Consider the following 26,522-nt stretch of genomic DNA (forward strand, 5'->3'; position numbering starts at 1 on the left):
CTCTTGCATGGGACCTAGAAATTCACCCAAGGACGCACATGTGCTTTTTCAAAAAACTTTGGTGCACTGGTGCATGTGCTTGGAGTTCGAATTTGAATTATGCACATTAAATGCCCAAAACCTCAATTAATGGATAAAAAAGGCCAGACGAACCAGGAATAATTCCAAAATTTAGCACGATACTTCTATTTGGTCTAATCTGGCTGTGTAAAAAAACAAGGCGGGAGAAGGCAGTGTACGTATGTCGTTACGCACACGGAGGTGACAAGTTCCCTCTTGGAACCACGAGCCTTCTTGTGGGAAGCTCCGGTTTGCAAGAAGCTTACACCAAAGCTTGTCCCAATTCGGCCAAAAAAATAACCGCAGCATGTTGGTGCCATGTCATGACACCATGCGAAGTTTCATGATTTTCAGGCGTATTTAGGAATTACAGGAATTAAAAAACCAAGTTTCTCAATATTTCCGGCCAAGCCAGGACGCCCAGATGTTTGAATTTCACTCCCATCTCTTGCATGGGACATAGAAATTCACCGAAGGACACACATGTGATTTTTCAGAGAACTTTGGTGCACTGGAGCATGTGCTTGTAGTTCAAATTTGAGTTATGCACATTAAATGCCCAGAAACTCAATTAATGTATAAAAAAGGCGAAACGAGCCCGGAATAATTCCAAAATTTAGCATGGTACTTCCATTTGGTCTAATCTGGCTGTGTAAAAACATAAGGCGGGAGAAGGCAGTGTACGTATGTCGTTTCGCACACGGAGGTGACACGTTCCCTCTCGGAACCACGAGCCTTCTTGAGGGAAGCTCCGATTTGCAAGAAGCTTACACCAAAGCTTGTCCCAATTCGGCCAAAAAAATTACCGCAGCATGTTGGTGCCCTGTCATGACACCATGCCAAGTTTCATGATTTTCAGCCGTGTTTTGGATTTACAGGAATTAAAAAACCAAGTTTCTCAATCTTTCCGGCCGAACCACGACGCCCAGATGTTTGAATTTCACCCCCATCTCTTGCATGGGACCTAGAAATTCGCCCAAGGACACACATGTGCTTTTTGAAACAACTTTGGTGCACTGGAGCATGTGCTGGTAGTTCAAATTTGAATTATGCACATTAAATGCCCAGAAACTCAATTAATGAGTAAAAAGGCGAAACAAGCCCGGAATAATTCCAAAATTTAGCACGGTACTTCTATTTGGTCTAATCTGGCTGTGTAAAAAAATAAGGCGGGAGAAGTTAGTGTACATATGTCGTTTCGCACACAAAGGTGACACGTTCCCTTTCGGAACCACAAGCCTTCTTGAGGGAAGCTCCGGTTTGCAAGAAGCTTACACCAAAGCTTGTCCCAATTCGGCCAAAAAAATTACCGCAGCATGTTGGTGCCATGTCATGGCACCATGCAAAGTTTCATGATTTTCAACCGTGTTTTGGAATTACAGGAATTAAAAAACCAAGTTTCTCCATATGTCCGGCCGAGCCAAGACGCCCAGATGTTTGAATTTCACTCCCATCTCTTGCATGGGACCTAGAAATTCACCCAAGGACACACATGTGAATTTTCAAACAACTTTGGTGCACTGGAGCATGTTCTTGTAGTTCAAATTTGAATTATGCACATTAAATGCCCAGAAACTCAATTAATTTATAAACAAGGCGAAACGAGCCCGGAATAATTCCAAAATTTAGCATGGTACTTCTATTTGGTCTAATCTGGCTGTGTAAAAAAATAAGGCGGGAGAAGGTAGTGTACGTATGTCGTTTCGCACACGGAGGTGACACGTTCCCTCTTGGAACCACACGCCTTCTTGAGGGAAGCTCCGGCTTGTAAGAAGCTTACACCAAAGCTTGTCCCAATTCGGCCAAAAAAATTACCGCACCATGTTGGTGCCATGTCCTGACACCATGCCAAGTTTCATGATTTTCAGCCGTGTTTTGGATTTACAGGAATTAAAAAACCAAGTTTCTCAATCTTTCCGGCAGAGCCACGACGCCCAGATGTTTGAATTTCACTCCCATCTCTTGCATGGAACCTAGAAATTCACCCAAGGACACACATGTGATTTTTCAAACAACTTTGGTGCACTTGTGCATGTGCTTGCAGTTCAAATTGGAATTATACACATTAAATGCCCATAAACACAATTAATGTATAAAAAAGGCAAAACGAGCCCGGAATAATTCCAAAATTTAGCATGGTGCTTCTATTTGGTCCAATCTGGATGTGCAAAAAAATTAAGGCGGGAGAAGGCAGTGTACGTATGTCGTTACGCACACGGAGGTGACACGTTCCCGCTTGGAACCAAGAGCCTTCTTGAGGGAAGCTCCGGTTTGCAAGAAGCTTACACCAAAGCTTGTCCCAATTCGGCCAAATATTTCCGCAGCATGTTGGTGCCATTTCATGACACCATGCCAAGTTTCATGATTTTCAACCGTGTTTTGGAATTACAGGAATTTAAAAACCAAGTTTCTCAATCTTTCCGGCCGAGCCACGATGCCCAGATGTTTGAATTTCACTCCCATTTCTTGCATGGGACCTAGAAATTCACCCAAGGACACACATGTGATTTTCCAAACAACTTTGGTGCACTGGACCACGTGCTTGTAGCTCAAATTTGAATTATGCACATTTAAGGCCAAGAAACTCAATTAATGTATAAAAAGGGGAAACAAGCCCGGAATAATTCCAAAATTTAGCACGGTACTTCCATTTGGTCTAATCTGGCTGTGTAAAAAATAAGGCGGGAGAAGGCAGTGTACGTATGTCGTTTCGCACACGGAGGTGACACGTTCCCTCTCGGAACCACGAGCCTTCTTGAGGGAAGCTCCAGTTTGCAAGAAGCTTACACCAAAGCTTGTCCAAATTAGGCCAAAAAAATTACCGCAGCATGATGGTGCCATGTCATGACACCATGCCAAGTTTCATGATTTTCAGGCATGTTTTGGAATTACAGGAATTCAAAAACCAAGTTTCTCAATCTTTCCGACCGAGCCACGACGCCCAGATGTTTGAATTTTACTCCCATCTCTTGCATGGGACCTAGAAATTCACCCAAGGACACGCATGTGATTTTTCAAACAACTTTGGTGCACTGGTGCATGTGTTTGCTGTTCAAATTTGAATTATGCACATTAAATGCCCATAAACTCATTTAATGTATAAAAAAGGCGAAACGAGCCCAGAATAATTCCAAAATTTAGCACGGTGCTTCGATTTGGTCCAAGTTGGCTGTGCAAAAAAATTAAGGCGGGAGAAGGCAGTGTACGTATGTCGTTACACACACGAAGGTGACACGTTCCCGCTCGGAACCACGAGCCTTCTTGAGGGAAGCTCCGGTTTGCAAGAAGCTTACACCAAAGCTTGTCCCAATTCGGCCAAAAAATTTACCGCAGCATGTTGGTGCCATGTCATAACACATTCCAAGTTTCATGATTTTCAGCCATGTTTTGGAATTACAGGAATTTAAAAAACAAGTTTCTAAATCTTTCCGGCCGAGCCACGATGCCCAGATGTTTGAATTTCACTCCCATCTCTTGCATGGGACCTAGAAATTCACCCAAGGACACACATGTGCTTTTTCAAACAACTTTGGTGCACTGGAGCACGTGCTTATAGTTCAAATTTGAATTATGCACATTAAATGCCTATAAACTCAATTAATGTATAAAATAGGCGAAACGAGCCCGGAATAATTCCAAATTTTACTACGGTACTTCTATTTGGTCTAATCTGGCTGTGTAAAAAAATAAGGCGGAAGAAGGCAGTGTACGTATGTCGTTTCGCACACGGAGGTGACACGTTCCCTCTCGGAACCACGAGCCTTCTTGAGGGAAGCTCCGGTTTGCATGAAGCTTACACCAAAGCTTGTCCCAATTCGACCAAAAAAATTACCGCAGCATGTTGGTGCCATGTCATGACACCATGCCAAGTTTCATGATTTTCAGCCGTGTTTTAGATTTACAGGAATTAAAAAACCAAGTTTCTCAATCTTTCCGGCCGAGCCACGACGCCCAGATGTTTAAATTTCACCCCCATCTCTTGCATGGGACCTAGAAATTCGCCCAAGGACACACATGTGCTTTTTCAAACAACTTTGGTGCACTGGAGCATGTGCTGGTAGTTCAAATTTGAATTATGCACATTAAATGCCCAGAAACTCAATTAATGAATAAAAAGGCGAAACAAGCCCGGAATAATTCCAAAATTTAGCACGGTACTTCTATTTGGTCTAATCTGGCTGTGTAAAAAAAATAAGGCGGGAGAAGTTAGTGTACATATGTCGTTTCGCACACAAAGGTGACACGTTCCCTTTCGGAACCACAAGCCTTCTTGAGGGAAGCTCCGGTTTGCAAGAAGCTTACACCAAAGCTTGTCCCAATTCCGCCAAAAAAATTACCGCAGCATGTTGGTGCCATGTCATAACACCATTCCAAGTTTCATGATTATCAACCGTGTTTTGGAATTACAGGAATTAAAAAACCAAGTTTCTCAATCTTTCCGGCCGAGCCACGACGTCCAGATGTTTGAATTTCACTCCCATCTCTTGCATGGGACCTAGAAATTCACCCAAGGACACACATGTGATTTTTCAAACAACTTTGGTGCACTGGAGCACGTGCTTGTAGATCAAATTTGAATTATGCACATTAAATGCCCAGAAACTCAATTAATTTATAAAAAAGGCGAAACGAGCCCGGAATAATTCCAAAATTTAGCACGGTACTTCTATTTGGTCTAATCTGACTGTGTAAAAAAATAAGGCGGGAGAAGGCAGTGTACGTATGTCATTTCGCACACGGAGGTGACATGTTCCCTCTCGGAACCACGAGCCTTCTTGAGCGAAGCTCCGGTTTGCAAGAAGCTTACACCAAAGCTTGTCCCAATTCGGCCAAAAAAATTACCGCAGCATGTTGGTGCCATGTCATGACACCATGCAAAGTTTCATGATTTTTAGCCGTGTTTTGGATTTAGAAGAATTAAAGAACGAAGTTTCTCAATCTTTCCGGCCGAGCCACGATGCCCAGATGTTTGAATTTCACCCCCATCTCTTGCATGGGAACTAGAAATTCACCCAAGGATACACATGTGCTTTTTCAAACAACTTTGGTGCACTAGAGCATGTGCTTGTAGTTCAAATTTGAATTATGCACATTAAATGCCCAGAAAATCAATTAATGTATAAAAAGGCGAAACAAGCCCGGAAGAATTCCAAAATTTAGCATGATACTTCTATTTGGTCTAATCTGGCTGTGTAAAAAATAAGGCGGGAGAAGGCAGTGTACATATGTCGTTTCGCACACGGAGGTGACACGTTCCCTCTCGGAACCATGAGCCTTCTTGAGGGAAGCTCCGGTTTCCAAGAAGCTTACACCAAAGCTTGTGCCAATTCGGCCAAAAAAATTACCGCAGCATGTTGGTGCCATGTCATGACACCATGCCAAGTTTCATGATTTTCAGGCGTGTTTTGGAATTACAGGAATTAAAAAACCAAGTTTCTCAATCTTTCTGACCGAGCCACGACGCCCAGATGTTTGAATTTCACTCCCATATCTTGCATAGGACCTAGAAATTCACCCAAGGACACACATGTGATTTTTCAAACAACTTTGGTGCACTGGAGCATGTGCTTGCAGTTCAAATTTGAATTATGCACATTAAATGCCCATAAACTCAATTAATGTATAAAAAAGGCAAAATGAACCCGGAATAATTCCAAATTTTAGCACAGTACTTCTATTTGGTCCAATCTGGCTGTGCAAAAAAATTAAGGCGGGAGAAGGCAGTGTACGTATGTCGTTACGCACATGGAGGTGACACGTTCCCTCTCGGAACCACGAGCCTTCTTGAGGGAAGCTCCGGTTTGCAAGAAGCTTACACCAAAGCTTGTCCCAATTCAGCCAAAAAAATTACCGCAGCATGTTGGTGCCATGTTATAACACCATTCCAAGTTTCATGATTTTCAGCCGTGTTTTGGAATTACAGGAATTAAAAAACCAAGTTTCTCAATCTTTCCGGCCGAGCCACGACGTCCAGATGTTTGAATTTCACTCCCATCTCTTGCATGGGACCTAGAAATTCACCCAAGGACACACATGTGATTTTTCAAACAACTTTGGTGCACTGGAGCACATGCTTGTAGTTCAAATTTGAATTATGCACATTAAATGCCCAGAAACTCAATTAATGTATAAAAAAGGCGAAACGAGCCCGGAATAATTCCAAAATTTAGCACGGTACTTCTATTTGGTCTAATCTGACTGTGTAAAAAAATAAGGCGGGAGAAGGCAGTGTACGCATGTCGTTTCGCACACGGAGGTGACACGTTTCCTCTCGGAACCACGAGCCTTCTTGAGCGAAGCTCCGGTTTGCAAGAAGCTTACACCAAAGCTTGTCCCAATTCGGCCAAAAAAATTACCGCACAATGTTGGTGCCATGTCATGACACCATGCAAAGTTTCATGATTTTCAGCCGTGTTTTGGATTTACAGGAATTAAAGAACCAAGTTTCTCAATCTTTCCGGCCGAGCCACGATGCCCAGATGTTTGAATTTCACCCCATCTCTTGCATGGGAACTAGAAATTCACCCAAGGATACACATGTGCTTTTTCAAACAACTTTGGTGCACTAGAGCATGTGCTTGTAGTTCAAATTTGAATTATGCACATTAAATGCCCAGATAATCAATTAATGGATAAAAAGGCGAAACAAGCCTGGAATAATTCCAAAATTTAGCATGATATTTCTATTTGGTCTAATCTGGCTGTGTAAAAAATAAGGCGGGAGAAGGCAGTGTACATATCTCGTTTCGCACACGAAGGTGACACGTTCCCTCTCGGAACCATGAGCCTTCTTGAGGGAAGCTCCGGTTTCCAAGAAGCTTACACCAATGCTTGTCCCAATTCGGCCAAAAAAATTACCATAGCATGTTGGTGCCATGTCATGACACCATGCCAAGTTTCATGATTTTCAGGCGTGTTTTGGAATTACAGGAATTCAAAAACCAAGTTTCCCAATCTTTCCGACCAAGCCACGACGCCCAGATGTTTGAATTTCACTCCCATCTCTTGCATGGGACCTAGAAATTCACCCAAGGACACACATGTGATTTTTCAAACAACTTTGGTGCACTGGAGCATGTGCTTACAGTTCAAATTTGAATTATGCACATTAAATGCCCATAAACTCAATTAATGTAAAAAAAGGCGAAACGAGCCCAGAATAATTCCAAAATTTAGCACGGTACTTCTACTTGGTCTAATCTGGCTCTGCAAAAAATTTAAGGCGGGAGAAGGCAGTGTACTTATGTCGTTACGCACACGGAGGTGACACGTTCCCTCTCGGAACCATGAGCCTTCTTGAGGGAAGCTCCGGTTTGCAAGAAGCGTACACCAAAGCTTGTCCCAATTCGGCCAAAAAAATTACCGCAGCATGTTGGTCCCATGTCATGACACCATGCCAAGTTTCATTATTTCAGCCGTGTTTTGGAATTACAGGAATTTAAAAACCAAATTTCTCAATCTTTCCGGCCGAGCCACGACACCCAGATGTTTGAATTTCACTCCCATCTCTTGCATGGGACCTAGAAATTCACCCAAGGACACACATGTGATTATTCAAATAACTTTGGTGCACTGGAGCACGTGCTTGTAGTTCAAATTTTAATTATGCACATTAAATGCCCAGAAACTCAATTAATGTATAAAAAGGCGAAACGAGCCCGGAATAATTCCAAAATTTAGCATGGTACTTCTATTTGGTCTAATCTGGCTGTGTAAAAAAATAAGGCGGGAGAAGGAAGTGTACAAATGTTGTTTCGCGCACGGAGGTGACACGTTCCCTCTCGGAACCAGGAGCCTTCTTGAGGGAAGCTCCAGTTTGCAACAAGCTTACACCAAAGCTTGTCCCAATTCGGCAAAAAAATTTACCGCAACATGTTGGTGCCATGTCATGACACCATGCCAAGTTTCATGATTTACAGCCGTGTTTTGGATTTACAGGAATTGAAAACCCAAGTTTCTCAATCATTCCGGCCGAGCCACGACGCCCAGATGTTTGAATTTCACTCCCATTTCTTGCATGGGACCTATAAATTCACCCAAAGACACACATGTGATTTTTCAGCAAACTTTGGTTCATTGGAGCATATGCTTGTAGTTCAAATTTTTATTATGCACATTAAATGCCCAGAAACTCAATTAATGCATAAAAATGCTAAACCAACCCGGAATAATTCCAAATTAAACACGACACTCATGTACTAGTTGCATGTTCACTGTACGTAAATGTTCTAGCAATTCAAACACCATCCTTTCCCTCCGTAACACCATTTTGTCTTTCAAAACATAATGAAAAAATTAAGTATACCACAAACAGTTTACTAGAAAGAATCGTGTGGGATGCGATATAAAATATCTTGGTGCACCGTCTTGTCTGGCTTACGCAGGAAGCTTCGTCGTCCACAGTCCACCGCCCCGCTTGAACCACACTTGCGCGCCAGTTTCTCGCGGCACCGAGCGAATTTTTTTTGCTACCGCGGAAATATCTATCTCCCCGCCCCCTCCCTCCTACCAAAAGCCACATTTCCATTGTTCCTCCTTGTTTTCCAAGTTCAAACCTTCACTGCTGCTTACTAGCAGCTCAGCCTCCTCGCTGGCGACCCTTCTTCTTGCAGCGCCGCCTCCTTGTCGGCTACCCTTCTTCTTGCAGTGTCGGCTCCTCGCCGGTGACCCTTCTTCTTGCAGCGCCGCCTCCTCGCCGGCGACCCTTCTTCTTGCTGCGCGGCCTCCTTGCCGCCGACCCTTCTTCTTGCTACGCGGCCTCGTCGATATGTTCAGGTAATCCACACCCCACCCACACCATCCTCCTCCTTTCCCGTCCCACATGCCCCGACTAACGGAGCGACACCTTCCACCGAAATCACTGCCCCCCTCCTCCAATTAAGCACTGCCCACAGCCATTTCACACGCAGTATAACGTCACTACAAAAAAAGACACATCCATGACATTTTGGGCCGAACGAATTTTTTCTCTCTCACACTTATGACACTTCTATGACGATAATTGTGACAAAACCCGATATCATCATAGATGTGGTGGGGTCCTACTTCTATGACAAAAAATCATGACAGAAAATGGGCTTTTCATCCTGGGCGGGCCGGAGACGCAGCTGCATGACATTCTTTGGGCCGTCTATGACGGAAAAAACCATGGTAGAAGCGAGGGCGAGGAAAATATCGGGGTGTTCCCGGTTACGGTGGGTGGTCGGGGTCGAGCGATGCGCGTTTCTCTCGTACACGCACGCGCGTCGGTGCGAGGCGTTGGGCTCTAACTGAACCCGAGCGATTGCACTACAGGCTACGTGTTACTGAACCCGAGCGATCGATCGATGGCTGTTAACTGAACCGATCGAGCGATTCCTTCGCTACTGCTACTAACTGAAGCCGATCGATGCTGCCTCTGGATGAACAGTGAGCATTGCTGGGGGGTTTGAATGAACAGTTCCCGGTGGGGGTGGATGAACAGGACCCCGTGGTGTTGCCTCTGGATGAACAGGACCCCGATCGATCGAGCCGGTTGGGGCTGGATGAACAGGACCCTGTGGAGGGCAGGATGAACAGGACCACCCCGTGGAGGGCAGGATGAATAGTAGACGGTGGAGGGCTGGATGAACAGTAGCCCGTGGAGGGGTGGTTGAACAGGAGCCCGTGGAGAGGGCTGGTTGAACAGTAGCCGGTGGAGTACCGCGCGGTGGAGGCTGCATGAACAGGAGCCCATGGACAGTCGCAGGTGGAGGCTGGAGGAGGAAGACGCTGGATGAACAGTAGCCCGTGGAAGCAGGAGGGGGTCGACGGTGGAGATGAACAGTATCCCGTGGAGTCCTGTTTTTAATTACCCACACCCCTCCCGATGAACAGGACCCCCGTTTCGACCGTAGCGCTCCAACACAAGTCCGTTCCATCCGTTTTGCGGTACTCCACACCCCTCCCGATCAACAGGACCCCCGTTTCGACCGTAGGAGGTCCGTCTCCTCCGTTTCGCGGTACGCCAGACCCCTCCCGATGAACAGGATCCCGTTTCGAACGTGGCCGGTCGAACACAAGGCCGTTTCCTCCGTTCTGCGGTACGCCAGGCCTCGTTTCCATCGGCTGTTCCGTCCAAGCCCTCCCGATGAACACGACGACGCATTCCGTTCTGACCCAGCCGGTTGGCTCCCCATGAACACGACGACGATGCTGTTTCTCCGTTCCGACCTAGCCATGTACACGAGCCCTGGTCGTCCGTATGCGCGAGTAGGCGTTCGAGACCCTGCCCATATGTACGTACATGGCCGTTTTTTTCTTTCTTGCACACTGGCCACTGTACGTACGTGTACATGCTACGTGCGCGCCTCTACTACAGCATGTGCGCGCCTCTACATCGACCAGTATGTACGTACACGTTCGCGACTAGAATGACAACGCTACGTACGCTTTGACCAGGTGGGTCCCGACTGTCAGGCACTTCCTTGCCTGCGAAGATGTAGCTGGTGGGTCCCAGCAGTCAGGGGGGCGAATCATTTTATTTTGCCCGGACGCACTTCCTTGCGTGCGAAGATGTAGCTGGTAGGTCCCAGCAGTCAGGGGGAAACATTTTTTTCATGAAATACAGTTGCCCGTCTGGTGGGTCCCTGCTGTCAGGTGGAGGAATAATTATTTTGCGCGTAATAAGGAGGCACTTCCTTGCGGCCGCCGTGGACCCAACTGTCAGCCTCTCCACGTACAGTACTCTTCCGATGGAAGTCGTTCCTTGACCATGTTGACCACGCCGCGCCGAGAGCATCAGGGCGGTGGACGACGGCGAGGTCTAGGAAGGGGACGGCGCGGAGCCGGGGAAGACGCGGTAGTGGAAGCCCGCGCGGAGAGGAGTACGAGGGTTCAGTGGTTCGGCTGCGGTGTGAGGTTGCCGTCACCGCAGGGCCTGGCCAGTGGTGGGAATAGTAGGGGGCGGTGAGGCCTCCGCAGCAGCACAACCGACCACGGGAGGCAGGAGCATGCGGCACGACCGGCGCTGCTTTGGGCGGCTGGAGCAACAAGACCAGAGGTTGAAGAAGCACTAAGGCCGTTGGATGGACATCGTACGGTCACTGGAGCTAGAATCGTTCATATTGACTAAGTTGACAAAGCACTCCGTCCCCGTCAACTTAGTAGGCCCACAAGTCAGCCTCCCACCAAGGTGGGTCCCAACCAGCAGGGGGAGTAGTCATTTTTTTGTGCGTAATAAGGAGGCACTTCCGGTGGGTCCTAGCAGTCAGGGGGGAAACGTTTTTTTCGTGAAATACGGTGGCCCGTCCGGTGGGTCCCTGCTGTCAGGTGGAGGAATCAATATTTTCCGCGTAATAAGGAGGCACTTCCTTGCTGCCATCATGGACCCAGCTGTCAGCCTCTCCACGTACAGTCCACGTCCGTTGGAAGCCGTTCCTTGACCACATTGACCACGCCACGCCGAGAGCACCAAGGCGGTGGACGACGGCGAGGCCTAGGAAGGGGATGACGCGGAGCCAAGGAAGACGTGGCAGTGGATGCCCGCACGGAGACGAGTACGAGGGTTCACTGGTTCGGCTGCGATGTGAGGCTGCCGCCGCCGCAGGGCCTGGCCAGCGGTGGGAATAGTAGGGGGCGGTGAGGCCTCTGCGGCAGCACAGCCGGCCACGGGAGGCAGGAGCATGCGGCACGACCGGCGCTGCTTTGGGCGGCTGGAGCAAGAAGACCAGAGGTTGAAGAAGCACTACGGCCGTTGGATGGACATCGTACGGTCACTGCAGTTAGAATCGTTTATATTGACTAAGTTGACAAAGCCCTTGGTACGCGAAAACTTAGTAGGCCCACAGGTCAGCTTCCGAAACAGTGCGCCCCAGATGTCAGCGGGAGGAATCATTTTTTGGGCGGGTGAAGCTAGAATATCCGAGATTGAAGAAGAAGCACGGCATATGTTGGATGGACATCCAACGGCCACTGCTGCTAGAACCGTGTGTTGACTATAAGTTGACAAAGCCTTGCATATGCGTCAACACTCTTTTTTTAGGGGACGCGTCAACTTAGTAAGGCCACAAGTGTGTGGCTGAGAACTTATAGACCATTTGTGATTTGTAAGAATGTGCAGCCAATTTTTGAATTCTAATGGAATTTACTACAGCCCATTTACAGTTTGTTAAAATAACAGCCCATTTCAACCAACCGTTCAAAACAGAATTCAATAAAATTTCCCACATTTTGATGGGATCCGAAATACTTTTATCCCGAAATTTCTAGTCAGATTAAATACAATTTCAATATAAATTTATATTACATAAAAATCCAACGAAACATTGCGCTCACAACAATTAATGAAATTAAAATTTTCAATATCCAAAAAATATATTTTATAAAGTAATTACGTGTTTGGTGCATTTTTTATAGTTACTGCCCAGTTTTTATAATTACATCCCATTTATTATTTCTTAAAGCCCATTTTCTTGTTAAGCCTAATGCATCCCTCCAGGGAAAGATTTGCAGCCCAGCGGGGCGGAGAATAACAACTTGACCTTGCCTGGGTATTCCTAAAAAAAGTATAGCTGGGCTAGCCATTTTCAGCTTGAAAAAATTTAATATCTGGGCTGGATATCTGGCCTGGGCTAGACGGGCCATAGCCCGCCCAGTTAATAGCTGCAGCGATGTTTTCTTGTTGTTCAAAGGAGAAAAATTAATATCTGGGCTAAACATCGCTCAAGAAAAACTCTGCAGTGCTCACAAATACTGCTCGAGCTGCTTGGTACCAGCTATCGGCCGCTTCTTGTGCAATTCTCTTGTTTATTGACTACATAGGTTGACAATGGTGTGGGACCGTGATGTCAGGAAACCAGGAGGAAGAAAAAAACTTATAGTTTTATATACTACTAAGGAGGCACTTGCTGTCATCCACTCCAAGTAAAGTCATCTCCTCATCCTTATGTTCGTTGACCATGTTGACAACGTGAGATGGTGGTGCCACGGTGAGCGCAACAACTCGGGAAGACGGAGAGGGCCTCGCGGGCCCTACGGATGGTCTGATACAGCGCCCGCTGCTCATTCGGGAAGCCAGGATCATAGGGCCACATGTCCGCGACGGCATTGTCGTTCGCTTGTTCACCGGTGCTCGTTGAGGAGACGGCGGTTGCATCACAGGTCCTCCTGCGCTGGTAGCTCTTCCGCCATTAGAGCGTCGAAGTGCAGCCGCACCTGCTCTATGGTGAACACGGCATGAACCGGCTTGGACAGTGGCGCCGGCTCCTGGTCGGAAGCTACGTCCATCGTCTGATTGTCGTCGCTCAGCTCGGCGAGGTAGCTGGCGAGCCAGCATGTCCAGCTGCTGGACCGACCCGCTGCCAAGGACAAGTCTTACTGCCCTGGCCCACCCAGACCGCCTCCCTCACCCGCGCGCGCTTTCTGCCCGAAACGGTCAGCGCCGCCCGCCCCGCTTCCCGGTGCATGCGATTGCTCCGCCTTCAGATGACACAAGTGCCGTCCGTCCGTCCTTCTGCCGCCCACATTAATGATACGCGGTTGCCGAGGCGGCTACTCTGGGGCCACACGTCCGTCCCTCCATCGCCCACCATTGCTATATAAACTGTTGCGCCGGCCATAGCCGCAGTCATCCGCATCTGTTCCTATTCTCCCGTCCACACCACTACTGCCCACCATGGCTTCCTCATGCTCCAGCGCTCTTCAGGACGGGCGGACGACGGACCACAAGGAGATGGCAGCCATTGCTGCCGACTGGCTGGCCGGCAGGCAGCCGGAGGACGACGACGTCCCAATGGAGAACATGGTAGTCGACGATCCGGCGCCAACCCCCTCCTCCGCGCCATCCTCGCCGGTGCATTGCACCATGACCATCGGCGAGGCCCATGCCCAATATATGGACACGGTGAGGCAGAAGCGTGAGGAGCAGTTCCGGGAGGCGCAGGCCGACGCCGCCTACAACCACCATCTCCTCCAGGTGCACCTGCAGACGGAGGAGCAGATCGCCACGGAGCGGGCAGAGCAGGAGGCGCCGCTCGACTCGTACCACTCCGCTCGCGAGGGCCGCCTCGAGCGCTGGCGGTACCGCATGCGGGTGGCGGAGGCTGCGGCCGCCTACAAAGAGGGCGATGAAGCGGCCAAGGCGCTGTTTGGCGAGACCGAGGACGAGGCAGAGGACAATGCTAGCTCCGACGAGTCCCCGCTCCGCTGGCATCAACAAGGCCTTGCTCTGCCGAGGCCCCGCGGCGCCAACAACAAGGCAGAGGACACCGCCGGCTCCGCCGAGGCACCACCCTGCCGGCAACGAGGGGGAAATTTTCCCCCGCTCTGCCGAGGCACCGCCCGCCGGCAACGAGACAGAGGACATCGCCGGCTCCGCCGAGGCCCCGCCCCACTGCCAACGAGGCTGCACCACACAGAAAACGAGGAATAGTAGAACACGGTAGGTCGCCGCCGCTCGGGTCCAAGTAAGGCCACCGCTGCTACCCTCCGGTTGCTGGCACTGAGTTGTACATCATGGAGCAATTCTATGATTACAGGCTGATTGAAGAGCGCTCCGTGGTTGAGCAAGCTCATGAGATACAGTCATTTGCTAGAGAACTTGAGCACTTCGGTTGTATGCTACCGGACAATGTGCGAAGTAAAAAGGAACAGAAGGAGTACAAAGAGTTTGAGCAGCTTTTTAGCGTTCTTGTACATTGCAATCACAGCGATTCACATGTCATAGAGAACGTTCCAAACAATCGATGATTATGCATCTCAGCGATTCACATGTCAGAGCCAATATTTACTTCACAACTAAATAATAAAGAAAAAATGGATCGACGCTGCTGACAGCAAAGGGCGTCCCATTCAAAAATATCAAACGCATGTCTTCTTGCTAAAATCAATGAGCAAAATTTGACAAGGTTTTCCCATTCCAAAATATCAAATGCCTACAATTGTGGAATGGGCAGGGTTTGCCATTAGTTTGGACATTGACATGGCACCACGTGCTAAATAAACCAGCTGTTCTTTTTGTGCAGTTCCACCAAAATCAACCAAATCCGCGCGTAGCTTGTATGATTTCGCCCTTATATGTTGCAACGCCTTGAACTTATCGGCACCTCCTTTCTTGTGGTGGAAATGAATGATTCGATGTATTCATGAACATTTTGTGTAGTTCCCATTGAAATCAAGCTGAGCACCCCTATTTGCACAAATACAAAAAAAGTGATTAGTATAAAGCAAATTGTACTATGAATTGACAGTTTAAACAGGCACCTACATGGTCCATGTAGAGCACACTTTTACAAAAATGGAACTCACCGGAAAGAATCCTAGAACAACATTGTACTCGCGCATCACAGTAAGAAATGGAGATTTGTCAGTCCTTCTGAGATGAAGTTAGTTTGGTCTTGTGGGGGGTAATGTAACCATCCTTCAACTGCTCCTTCTGATGAGAAGATAGACAGGGCTTCTTCATCCTGGCATAATCGGAACTAGTCAATCACGTACTCCATATTCTTCTTCAGAGGAGGATGATCCTGTTGTGCAAAGACAAGAGGATAACTAAATGCTAGCATCCCTGTTTGCTCGAAAAAAAGGAAAGGAAATATTTAAAACAGCACAGATGAAGCACTTCTCAAGGACAATACCACTTTTTGATGACAGCATCTAAACAGTAGCACAACACCAATAGAGATGACAAAGCTCAATCATATGGATGAAATCAGTGGGCGAATACCAACCTTTGTCAGGAGGCTTATTGTGTAGAGCATACAGATGAAGCACTTCTCTGGAACCATCTGTTGCTTTCTACTGTGGTGGCCATGCTTACTATATACTCCTCGATTAGATTAATGTTTCCAACATCTTGTTGTACAGTTCCACTAAAATATATAGTATCTTCAAAGAAGATCCCTGTTTGCACAAGTAGAGATAATTACGTATTACATTAAGAGTGGCATCAAATCAGTGGCAAAACAATTGCTCGTTCCAGCCATAGCAATAAATTAAGATGTAAAACTATATCATTACTTGTGTCACACACTTCCAGTGCTTCATTACAGCACCAGGAGTTGATTTGTTTTTCTTCCGCTTGTTCTTCCCCTTCATCACTTGGTTCAATAACAGACAAGCTTCGCCTTCAATGTAAGATTTGGCATGTCAATTAGGTTGCACAAGTATAGCACTAAACAATGACATTAATTTTCTGATGAAAGTGGCAAAATACAGGCCAACAGTTGTGAAATACCTTTATCTTACCCCAATGGGATATTACGGTGCACATACAGATTGGAAGTCTTGTCTCCATTTGTGCAGTTCACTAAAATCAAGCAACATTACCGTACAAGTAGCACAACATATGAAAGCACACTGCAGAATCATGTGAAAGAAGGCTAGTACTGACCTCTCATGACGCGGAATTCAAACAACTCACAAGAAGAAGATCTGAACCAAATTTGCCAACACGGATAGGAAGTAAGATCTCTTGTGCAGTTCCACTAAGATCAAGCAATCAAGCAACATTGTCGGTGTGACATTTTGGTTGAACTGCACAAAACACTCTTAAAACAAAAGTGTTTTGTGCAGTGCAACAAAAGGTCACAATGGCAACGAGGTGAAGTAGATAACCCTGTTTACATAGAGGCGCAAAGGAAACAACTAGTGGTCAATAACGGTGGATGACACAGAAGCTAACAAAAAGAAGCATCTACCTTATCTAAATGGGAAAGAAAGCAAGGCAGTAGCATTTCTCAAACGGTGGCATTGATTAATATTAACAAAGAGATTATATTAACAATAAAATTCATTAAACATGTAATTTGCTTTTAACTGTGGCATTGCATCAATTTTCCAGCGGCATTATTAGAGGGTGTTTGTTTACAGGGCCTTTTTGGTGGAGGGATTAAAAAAACTCCGTGTCAGTCCCATCTAAACCAAACAGGAGGGACTTTTAGGGACTAAAAGTGGGCATTTGGGACTAAAGAAAGAAGACCCCGAGGGAGAGTCTTTTTGGGACTTTTTCCAATAGTTGCCCCGGCCACGCATCGCACCTTGTCTCAATTAGTTCACTACTAGGGGTAACATGGTCTTTTAGCATGTCATTTAATAACCTCTAGTCCATGTTTAGTCCCTGGAACCAAGCAGGTAGGGACTAGGGAGTTTTTAACCAAACAGAGCCTTAGATTAACAACAGCTAAAGAGTTGCACGGGACAGTGGACGCACCAGCACCATGTGCATCTACCGATGTACTGGGGTGATGCACAGTCTGTTGCAACAAAGAACAAACAACTAAGGAGCATATTTGTGTTGGTCCCAGTTTTGTTATCTTTAGACACCTTTCCCTATGTGAGCGCAGCAAATCTAGTCCTGCTCAAACTCTACAGCCTTGTCCCCCAAAACAAAAGATCAGTTTGTTACAGATGTGCATACTGCGTTTGTCATTGTTTTCCCTTTTCGACCAACGTAGGTGCTGGATAGCCAGTCTGTACTAGTACTTTTCCCACTTTCTTTCCTCTGTGAACCACGTCCTAGATTTATGCTATACAACTTTCCCCACTACTTTCCCCCATTCCTGTCCTCTTTGAACCACGTCTTAGATTCATGCGATACAACTTTCCCCACTACTTTCCCCCTTCCTTTCCTTTTTGAACCACGTCCTAGATTCATGCTATACAACTTTTCCCACTACTTTCCCCCATTCCATTCCTCTTTGAACCACGTCCTAGATTCATGGTATACAACTTTCCCCACTACTTTCCTGTTTGATCCAACACCTAGATTCGAGTGCAGAAGTGGAAAAAGCCCACATGCAGCTAGAGCAATGCATGTGGAATAAGTAAATTATACCTTAAGGTTCTTGAAGTGTGGTTCGGTGGGCGACCGGAGGCCGTTCGACCCACACTATGTACGGCGGCGAAGAAGAAGGGGTCAGAGGCCCTCCCGCGCCGCCGCTGGGTGAAAGTGAACAGCTGCGCCAGTAGTGGACTCCCTCGCTCGCCGACGGCGACAGCGTTAAGCCTCCTTCCCTTCCCGGCGGACGGATCCTGCCGGCTCTTTGACCAGCAGTGAGGGGAGAGAGAGGCCAGGGAAGTCTTGTTTAGATCTGGAGAGGGTGAGAGAGTGTGAAGAGAGCAACTACAAGCAGACCAGCAGTGAGGGGAGAGAGAGAGGCCAACGAAGTCTTGTTTAGATCTGGAGAGGGTGAGAGAGTGTGAAGAGAGCAACTACAAGCGTTGAGGCTCCAGTGTGTATATATATACTGGAGAGAGTGTGAAGAGTGCAAACCCTAGAAAAAAAGCGTCGAGGCTGCAGCTTATACGTGATGAGGTGATTATACGGTCACTACAAGATCGTATAGCTCCGTATCCATCCATTTTGACCAGTCAAAGAATCCTCCTGGCATGAATTATGCTCAAGTGTAGTTATCGAACCCGTGACCTCAAGTTTGATGAGCGAACAGGCTAACCAGCTACACAACCCTCCCGTTATGTTCAACGAGAGGAAAATAACCTTTTATACATTCCTGCATTCGTGTGACAAGCATGCCGTGTTTTTGTGTGTGTGTGGGAGTCATTGGGATTTAAATCATAATCGTGTCATGTGGCTTTGGTGGTAAGACTATCCATAGTGGTGCAGAAATAATGTAGCCTTAGTCACCTTACCTCTCTCCACGTAGTGCGTTGGGTCCCACCAGTCAGAGGGTGAAACAAACAACTTAATAAGAGAAACTAAAAGCGCCAGCGGTGTATCTTACCTCACACATCTCGCTACTGCTCGGGAACACTTTCCAATTGATCCCTCTGTTCGCTCACGTACTATTTTAAGTGAATCCTTATTATAACATGCACATAATTTTGGGCACTTGTATTCGACCTAAGTCAGTGTGCCACTGTATCTCGTACGACTCCCTCCGTCTAGGTGTAATAAGTCACGTTAGAAGGTGCAGCGGGACCAAGGTGCAAGCAGATTGGAGGAGAAGGAGAAACTTGACCGGTCATTCCTCCAATCAAAGCCCTAATTTCTGTCTCTAAACGCAAAAATTAATCCAAACAACTAAGAGATGCCATTTTAGCTACCATGCAGGGCCACGTATTAACTCGCATGCAAGCCGACTTTGATTCCTTGACTGATCAATGCGTAGTTGTGCTCCATGCATTGGGTTTCCGGTGGAGATAACAAGGCAGAGTAATTAAGGAGCGTTTGGTTACATTGCTTAGGCTGGTCATAGTGGTGAGTAACTTGGACTAGTACAACATGCATACGTTACTAGTCTATGTTACTACTACGCGAAGTTTGCCGTCGGAAGCGAGCCGATCTGGCTCTCCTGAGCTAGCAAGGTTTTTCTAGCCCACCCAAGCTAGCTGGCACACAAAAGCTAACATATTTTAACAGTTCCAAACGCCTAACCTTGCCCGGCTATGCTATAAGCTGTTCTTGCTAAGGATCCAAACGCTCCCTAAGTAACAACGCTCTCTAGCAACGAGGCCAGGAGGGGATTGAGATGCAAAGTTAATGGACGACGCCTAAACATTTTGGGAATATCTGATTTTCGTAGGATGACTTAACACCTAGACGGAGGGAGTACTACTCCTTAGTTCAGGTTTGATGGAATGTTCGTCACCTCTTCTCTTCTTGTACGTACTCCATTTGTATCTCACTTCCTGTGGCTTCGCACTCGCACAATTTTCCTATTCTATGAACCTGTGTGTGCGTGTGCGTGTGTGTGTTTAACAGCATGTGTGTGTTAGAGAGAGCGACAGATCGACCTACTCCTATAGAGAGATGGTGTGTAGTGCACGATTTTAGCTGCGAGAGTCGGTGCATCCTCTCGTTTCCGGGCGTCCGGTAGGGACAGGCGGACAGCTGCCAGGCCCGCTCCTGACCAGCTTGGCCCACCCAAAGCCCCTCCATCGCCCGCACGCTCTTCCTACCCGAAACGGCCAGCGCCGCTCCAAAGAATCGGTGCCGGATTCATGCCCGGGCAGAGCGGACGCGACCTCTCACTGGCGCCTGCGTTGAAGGGAGAAGTGGATTCAAGAGTGATGGTTGCTTCGTCCGTCCAACTTACTGCTGGGTCTATGTGATTTGACGGCTCATTGGTCACTATTACTAAGGTGGTAGGACTGCTGGATGTCCCACGCTTTCGGTGAAAGGAGGTACTACTAGATTACAATTTTCTCCATTCTTACGGCGGAGGAGTGCAAGAGCAGTGAAAACACGCAGGCTCAGTGATTACATGGCCCACCTCACACTATCACCATATTTTTTGGACACCGTGTGACACCTAACTCTTTACATAGTACTCCCTTCGTTCCTAAATATAAGTCTTTGTAGAGATTCCACTAGGTGGACTACATACGGAACAAAATGAATGAATCTACACTTAAAATGCATCTATATACATCCGTATGTGGTTCATGGTGAAATCTCTACAAAGACTTATATTTAGGAACGGAGGAAGTACTTGTATAGTACGTACTGTAATTTATCAGCGAGATAGTACAATGCTATGAAGCTTCCAGCTTCTGTTACATGTATCTTGCGTCCAAGGTTGCCCGTTGCAACATTTCATCAAATAAAAGGAGACTAACATGCATGCTGTTGCATCTCAATGATTGACAGATCATAGCAAATATGTACTCCCTCCATTCCAAACTAAGTGTCTCAACTTTATGCTACATACGGAGCAAAATGAGTGAATCTACACTCTAAAATACGTCTATATACATCAGTGTTTGGAGTATGTACTAGTAGTTCATATGGAAATCTACTAAAGAACATATATATTCCAAACAATATGATAATCTCTCTAACCAAGGTAGTAGGGACGAGGAGTAAACGGAGGGAGTGGTAAAATTTTCTCCTCGTCCTACGAGCCACCGCGCGCGTGGGCGAGGGAGCGGGCGTAAGGCGTACAGTACTACTACTACTCATGTAGTCCCTAGCCATTGAAACAGAGACAGCTAAAGAAAAAAATGATCCATGCAGTCCCTAGCCCTTGAACCATAAACCCTAACCAGGCTTTAATTTGCTGGCAACGTCGGCGCTTCCTAAGAAATGAAGTTTGCAACCCTTCGACCATCGGATCATTTTGTGCAGTTTCACCAAAATTGAGATGAGCATCCCTGTGGCAAAGAAATTGAAGAAGCTTGAATAGAATAAGATTACTGGGACTAGTTGATGAGACATAAACTCATCACAAATACAGTACGTAGAAGCCAGTAGAGGTATGTGCGGGGCAAAGAAGTAGAGAAATATCCACATGGAGTGATGTGGGCAGCTGGAGGAGTGGTGCAAGCCGGCTGTAAAGGGAGTTGTACCTGAGGGATGTCGGGACATAGCTCAACCTAGAGGAGGGCGGCGGGAGGAGGCAACTACCCACGTCGTGGCAGTGAGCAATGGACGAAGGCAACCTCACCGGCTTTGTTAGAGAGAATGGCGGGGACCCCTGATCGGGACGTGCTGACAGTGGGTTTTCGCCGTCGGCGACGGCGAACGCATCTACACTAAGCATCCACACCTTCCCCTGGAGGATGTGATCCGCCAGGATGTTAGAGATGTGGCCACAGTGGTTTTGTGCGAGAGAGTGTGAAAAATGAAGAGAGCAACCCCAGCAAGCAACCGTGTAGGCTCGTCCTGCCTATGTATATACTGGAGCGGTTTCCTTTTCTCTCCATATGAACCTATTTATATTGCGTACGTGCCACTGAAGAAAAAAAAACTTTATTTATAAATGACGCGGCACCTACTACTCGTTCTCCTATAAACCTTGCACTTGGCATCTCCAAACTATTTTTTTAGGGTCAACGACAGTGGGAGAGGCTCCCACTGACTTTTGTATTACTCACAAAGAAACCAGTTACATCATTGTTACAAGTGGGTTTTGTGGCCCCCCGGCCAAAAAATCTATGAGGCTACGAAGGCAAGTATTACAATTGTTGTATGTATGAGTCTAGGAAAGGACGCAACTCCTCCCTACAACTGTGAACCAATAGGGTCAGAAGCTCTTTGAATCTAGCCATCCATGAACCAAAAGAGTGTGGAACCCCTCTAAAGTGTTGATTGTTTCTCTCCTTCCACAAGCTCCATGCAGCCATCAAGAAGATGTCCATAAGCAGTGGTCGCCGCCAGTGTTCTCTGCCAGCATGCAGCAGAGCGAGCCTGTTCCCATTGCTTGGCCAGAGCATCCCAACCTTAGCCCAGTATTGTTGGCTGAACGGGCAAGTGAAGAAGAGGTGTTCCACCGTTTCCTCAAGGGGGTTTTGGCAAAGCATGCAAGTGTAAGTGTTGCCCACCACGACAAAGTGCCTGCGTCTCAGCATGTTCCTAGTGTTTAGACGATCAACAAACAACAGCCAGCCAAACATTTTGAATTTGATCGGGCTTTTAGCTTTCCATAGCCAGCGGAAGGCATCATCAGCAGCTGTATCTCTGAAGCAGTGATCGTAATATCGCTTGGAGGAGAAAACCCCACCAAGGTTGTATTCCCAGGCATCAGTGCACCCCTCATCAAGAATCACATGCATCGTTCCTTCCTGGATTTCTCTAACTTCCTCTCGAGCTTGTGTGGGCAGCGACAGGTGGAAGATCAAGCTCGGGTTCATAGCAGTGAGAATTTTTGCAACCGGCTCATTTTCATTTAAGCAAAAAGAGAAAGCTCTGGGACAAATCTCCATTAATGATGTGTCACGGTCGTCAAACCAGACGTCTTTCCAGAATAGGGAGGAAGATCTGTTGCCCAGAGTGACTTTGGTGATCCCACGAAAAATATCACTGATTTGCATTACGTCACGCCACCAGAAAGAGCCAACAGGGTCCATCGCATGCGGAACTCTATCCGTGTAGTAAGTATCCCAGACCATAGTCACCCAGGGGACGTCATGGTGATTGTAAAACTTAAACAGATGCTTCAGAAGCAATGCAACATTCTCTGTCTTTATATCGATGACCCCAAGCCCACCTTTGCATTTTGGTCTACAGACCAACTCCCAAGATGCTAGGGAGTTGTTTTTGGCACCATCTTCAGAGTTCTTCGCCCAAAGACAGAACTTGCGCAGCTTATCAAGGTGCTCAATCACTTTGGGGTGGAGTTTGATTGTACACATGGCATAAATTAACATCGACGTCACTACTGAGTTAACCAGAGTGAGCTTTGCCCCAGAGGACAACAAAGATAGAGCCGTGGACATTTTCCTCTCCACCCCATGCACAAGTGGCATGAGCTCAAGCAATGTCGGTCTAGTCGTGCCCATGGGGAGGCCAAGATAGGTGAACGGCATTGAGCCAACCGAGCAACCAAGAACTTGAGCCAGTTGCAATGCACGCTGTTGATCAAGATTGATAGGGATGAGGGTGGATTTGTGAAAGTTGATCTTTAGACCAACCGATGCTGCGTAGTCCTCAAGGATTGTTTTCATGCGGGCAACTTGATCAGGGCAGGCTGGCATCACCAGGATGGTGTCGTCCGCATATTGCACCACCGGGTAGTCACTATCACGATTGCATGGGATGAGCAGCTCAGGCATCCCACGAGCATACGCGTCATTGACTGCAGCTTGTAGGAGATCAGCAGCGAGGACAAAAATCAGTGGAGAGAGGGGGTCGCCTTGCCGCACCCCACATTTGCACTGAAACTTTCTGCCAGGGACCCCATTAAGGAGGACAGACGACACTCCAGATCCAAAGATTGTTTCCATCCATCCCAGCCATTTGTCATCGAACCCCATGTGTCTCATGATCTCCATCATTGGGATGTGCTCTATGGTGTCGAAAGCTTTGGCGAAGTCCAGCTTGAGCAAAATAATCTCACGCGATGACCTCTGGCATTGGTGAATATATTCACACGACCATGCAAGACAGTCTTGGATGGCTCTCCCCTTAATGAACCCATACTGGTTCCTATGTATGATTTCCAGAATAACTTTCTGCAGACGATTGGCCAAGATCTTTGTGAAAATTTTCAGGCAACAGTTTAGCAAGGTTATTGGCCTGTAGTCGTTTGCGGTTTCCGGAGATGAGGTCTTTGGTATCAAGGTAATGTATCCCTCGCTAATGCTGGTGATATCAAGGGTGCCCTCATGGAAATCCTGACTCATCTTGTAGAAGTCCTCCTTAATAATTTGCCAGTAACTCTTAAGAAAACAACCATTAAAACCATCAGGGCCCGGAGCCCGGTCTGTCGGCATCTCCTATATCACTGCATCAATTTCCTCCTTAGAAAAGGGAACTGGCAGCTCTTCCAAACCAGGGATCCGTCTGATGATCCGGGGCAGGTCGAAGCGCATGGTAGTTGGCTTGGAGGTGCCCAATCGTTCCTTATATGTGCTGTACAAAACCCCTTCTTTGCCAATGTGATCACTCACCACCACGTCTCCGTCCCTTAAAATTGGCAATCGAATTCTGCCTAAACCTCTCAGTCGCTAGGGATTGAAAGAGTTTAGTATTTTCATCCGCAAATCTGAAATATCTAACGGTGCATCGTTTCCTCCAATAATCATTTTGATATTTCAGCAGCATATTGAGGTGCATTTTCAAGATTCGCCTGAAGTTCTTTTCCTGTATGAATAGAGCACATTTGTCTTCAAGACGATCCAACTGAGCGAGAGCTTCGTTGCTGTTCTGAATCATGATTTTCAGCTTGGAGATCCCTCGACTCCAAAGCTTAAGTTCATAGCGCAGATTTTTCATCTTTTTGCAGATAAGCGCCGCAGAGTTGGGAGCATGGCATGGCTTGGACCAGGACCGTTGAACTATGTCAGAGAAGCCCTCATGATTGACCCAGTAATTTTCAAATCGGAAGAGCTTGGACTTGGGGATTTTGGACTCAATGGTAACAACACACGGGATGTGATCAGATACTGGCTTGCCAAGAGGTAAGACCATCGTGTTCGGGAAGACAGTAGTCCAATTAGATGACGAGAAGAACCAATCAAGCTGCTCAAGCAAGGGGTCATCCTGCATGTTGCTCCAAGTATACGATCTGCCCTTGACAGGGAGCTCCATCAGAGATTGTGCATGGATGATTTCATTGAACAGGAGCATATCAGCAGCATCACCACCAGGTTTGTTTCTATTAGCTGTGGAACGAATGAAGTTGAAGTCTCCCAATAACAACCAATTTTCATTGCTAGGTATATTGAGATCGAAAAGCCAGGAACTAAAATCCGCCCAACGCTCGCCAGAGCAAGGGCCATAAACATTGACTAAGTTCCAAGCCTCATTAGATTGCGTTGAAACAAAAGAAACACCCACAGCAAAGGAATCAGTAAACCACAGCGTGCCCACAAACAGAGAGCTGTTCCAAATTGTGATAATGCCACCTGAAGCACCCATGGAAGGTGCAAACGCAAACTTATCAAAACGCTTGGGACAGAAAGTTTTAATAAAAGCTAAATCGAACGATTCACGCTTAGTTTCCTGGATACATAGCACAGAACAACCGCTAGTATCTATCGCATTTCTAAGGGCCAAACGTTTGTTCTCGGAGTTAATGCCTCTGACATTCCATGATAACACGTTCCAAGATTTATTCATGACGGCCGAGAAGATCAGTCGTCCGAAGAGGAAGCCATCTGCTAGCCATCCAGCAGCTTCTCCACAAAAAGATCTTCAGGAGCAATCCCACAACGGCCACCCACCTGTTGGATTTCCTCGATAGAAGTAGGAGGCGGGCAAGGAACAGAGGCCACCTGTGTAGGAGCAGCAGCCATGGAGATGGCCTGAACAGAAGGCATCACACGAGATCTCACCCTCGATCTAGTTTGCTTGATGTCATTGGCCTGATTGACTTTGAAGCCATCATACTTGTTGGACCTGGTGCTCCTTCTGACTGCAGTGGTGTCAAGAGGCACATGAGCATTACGCGAGTTGGTGACCGCAAAGAGGGACGAAGACGCAAGTTGCTGGAGAGCAGTTCCATGAGCAGGTACATCGACATGGGCTGGCTGAGAATCATCAGGTTCAGAAGTGAATGTGCCGTGATAGCCTTAAGTCCAGGAGATCGATCAGCCAGGATCCACTCCTCCTCAACCACCCTAGCAGTGTCAGGTGTGTCCTCTTGCAGCAGACTGCGAGGAATAATGTTGGCTCCCAACTGGAAAGATGCACCAAAGACCATAGACATGAAATCCTGCTCAGGTACCATATTTGACAGCCACACTGCGCATACAGAGTTCAGGTGATTCTGAATAACCCTGAAGGGGTTGAGAGGAAGCATGACATGCTCAGACTGCGCATCAGAAAGTGCCCGAGTATACATGCGTTTGAGCATATCTCCAATCCAAAGCAGAAAATCCTGATCAAGAACAACCATGAGATTAACAGACCCACCACCAGCTCTGAAAAAACTGAACGTGCCCGTGAGTTCCCAAGAACAAAACCATCAGCCAGAGCTGAAATTGTGTGTGTGTGTGCATCTCCAAACTATTAACCTTGCGATTGGCTCTTCACCTCTTCGGGAAGTCGAGCAATAATGGTACTGCAGTATATATCATTCTGGCTATATGAGACCGAATGAATT

At 47.1% G+C, this 26,522-nt stretch overlaps 1 protein-coding gene across 1 annotated transcript; it reads right to left on the reverse strand.

Moving 5' to 3' along the window:
* Positions 1-22,054: 22,054 nt before the first annotated feature.
* LOC141022655 (uncharacterized) lies at positions 22,055-26,261 on the reverse strand. The gene is made up of 5 exons (XM_073498916.1): positions 25,898-26,261; positions 25,642-25,832; positions 24,476-25,420; positions 22,198-23,823; positions 22,055-22,141 (listed from the first exon to the last, which is right to left on the reverse strand). Exons 1-5 carry the CDS (start codon positions 26,259-26,261, stop codon positions 22,055-22,057), a joined length of 3,213 nt encoding a protein of 1,070 aa, XP_073355017.1.
* Positions 26,262-26,522: the final 261 nt, after the last annotated feature.

Source organism: Aegilops tauschii, chromosome 5 (assembly GCF_002575655.3).
Source record: "Aegilops tauschii subsp. strangulata cultivar AL8/78 chromosome 5, Aet v6.0, whole genome shotgun sequence".
Lineage (NCBI taxonomy): Eukaryota > Viridiplantae > Streptophyta > Magnoliopsida > Poales > Poaceae > Aegilops > Aegilops tauschii.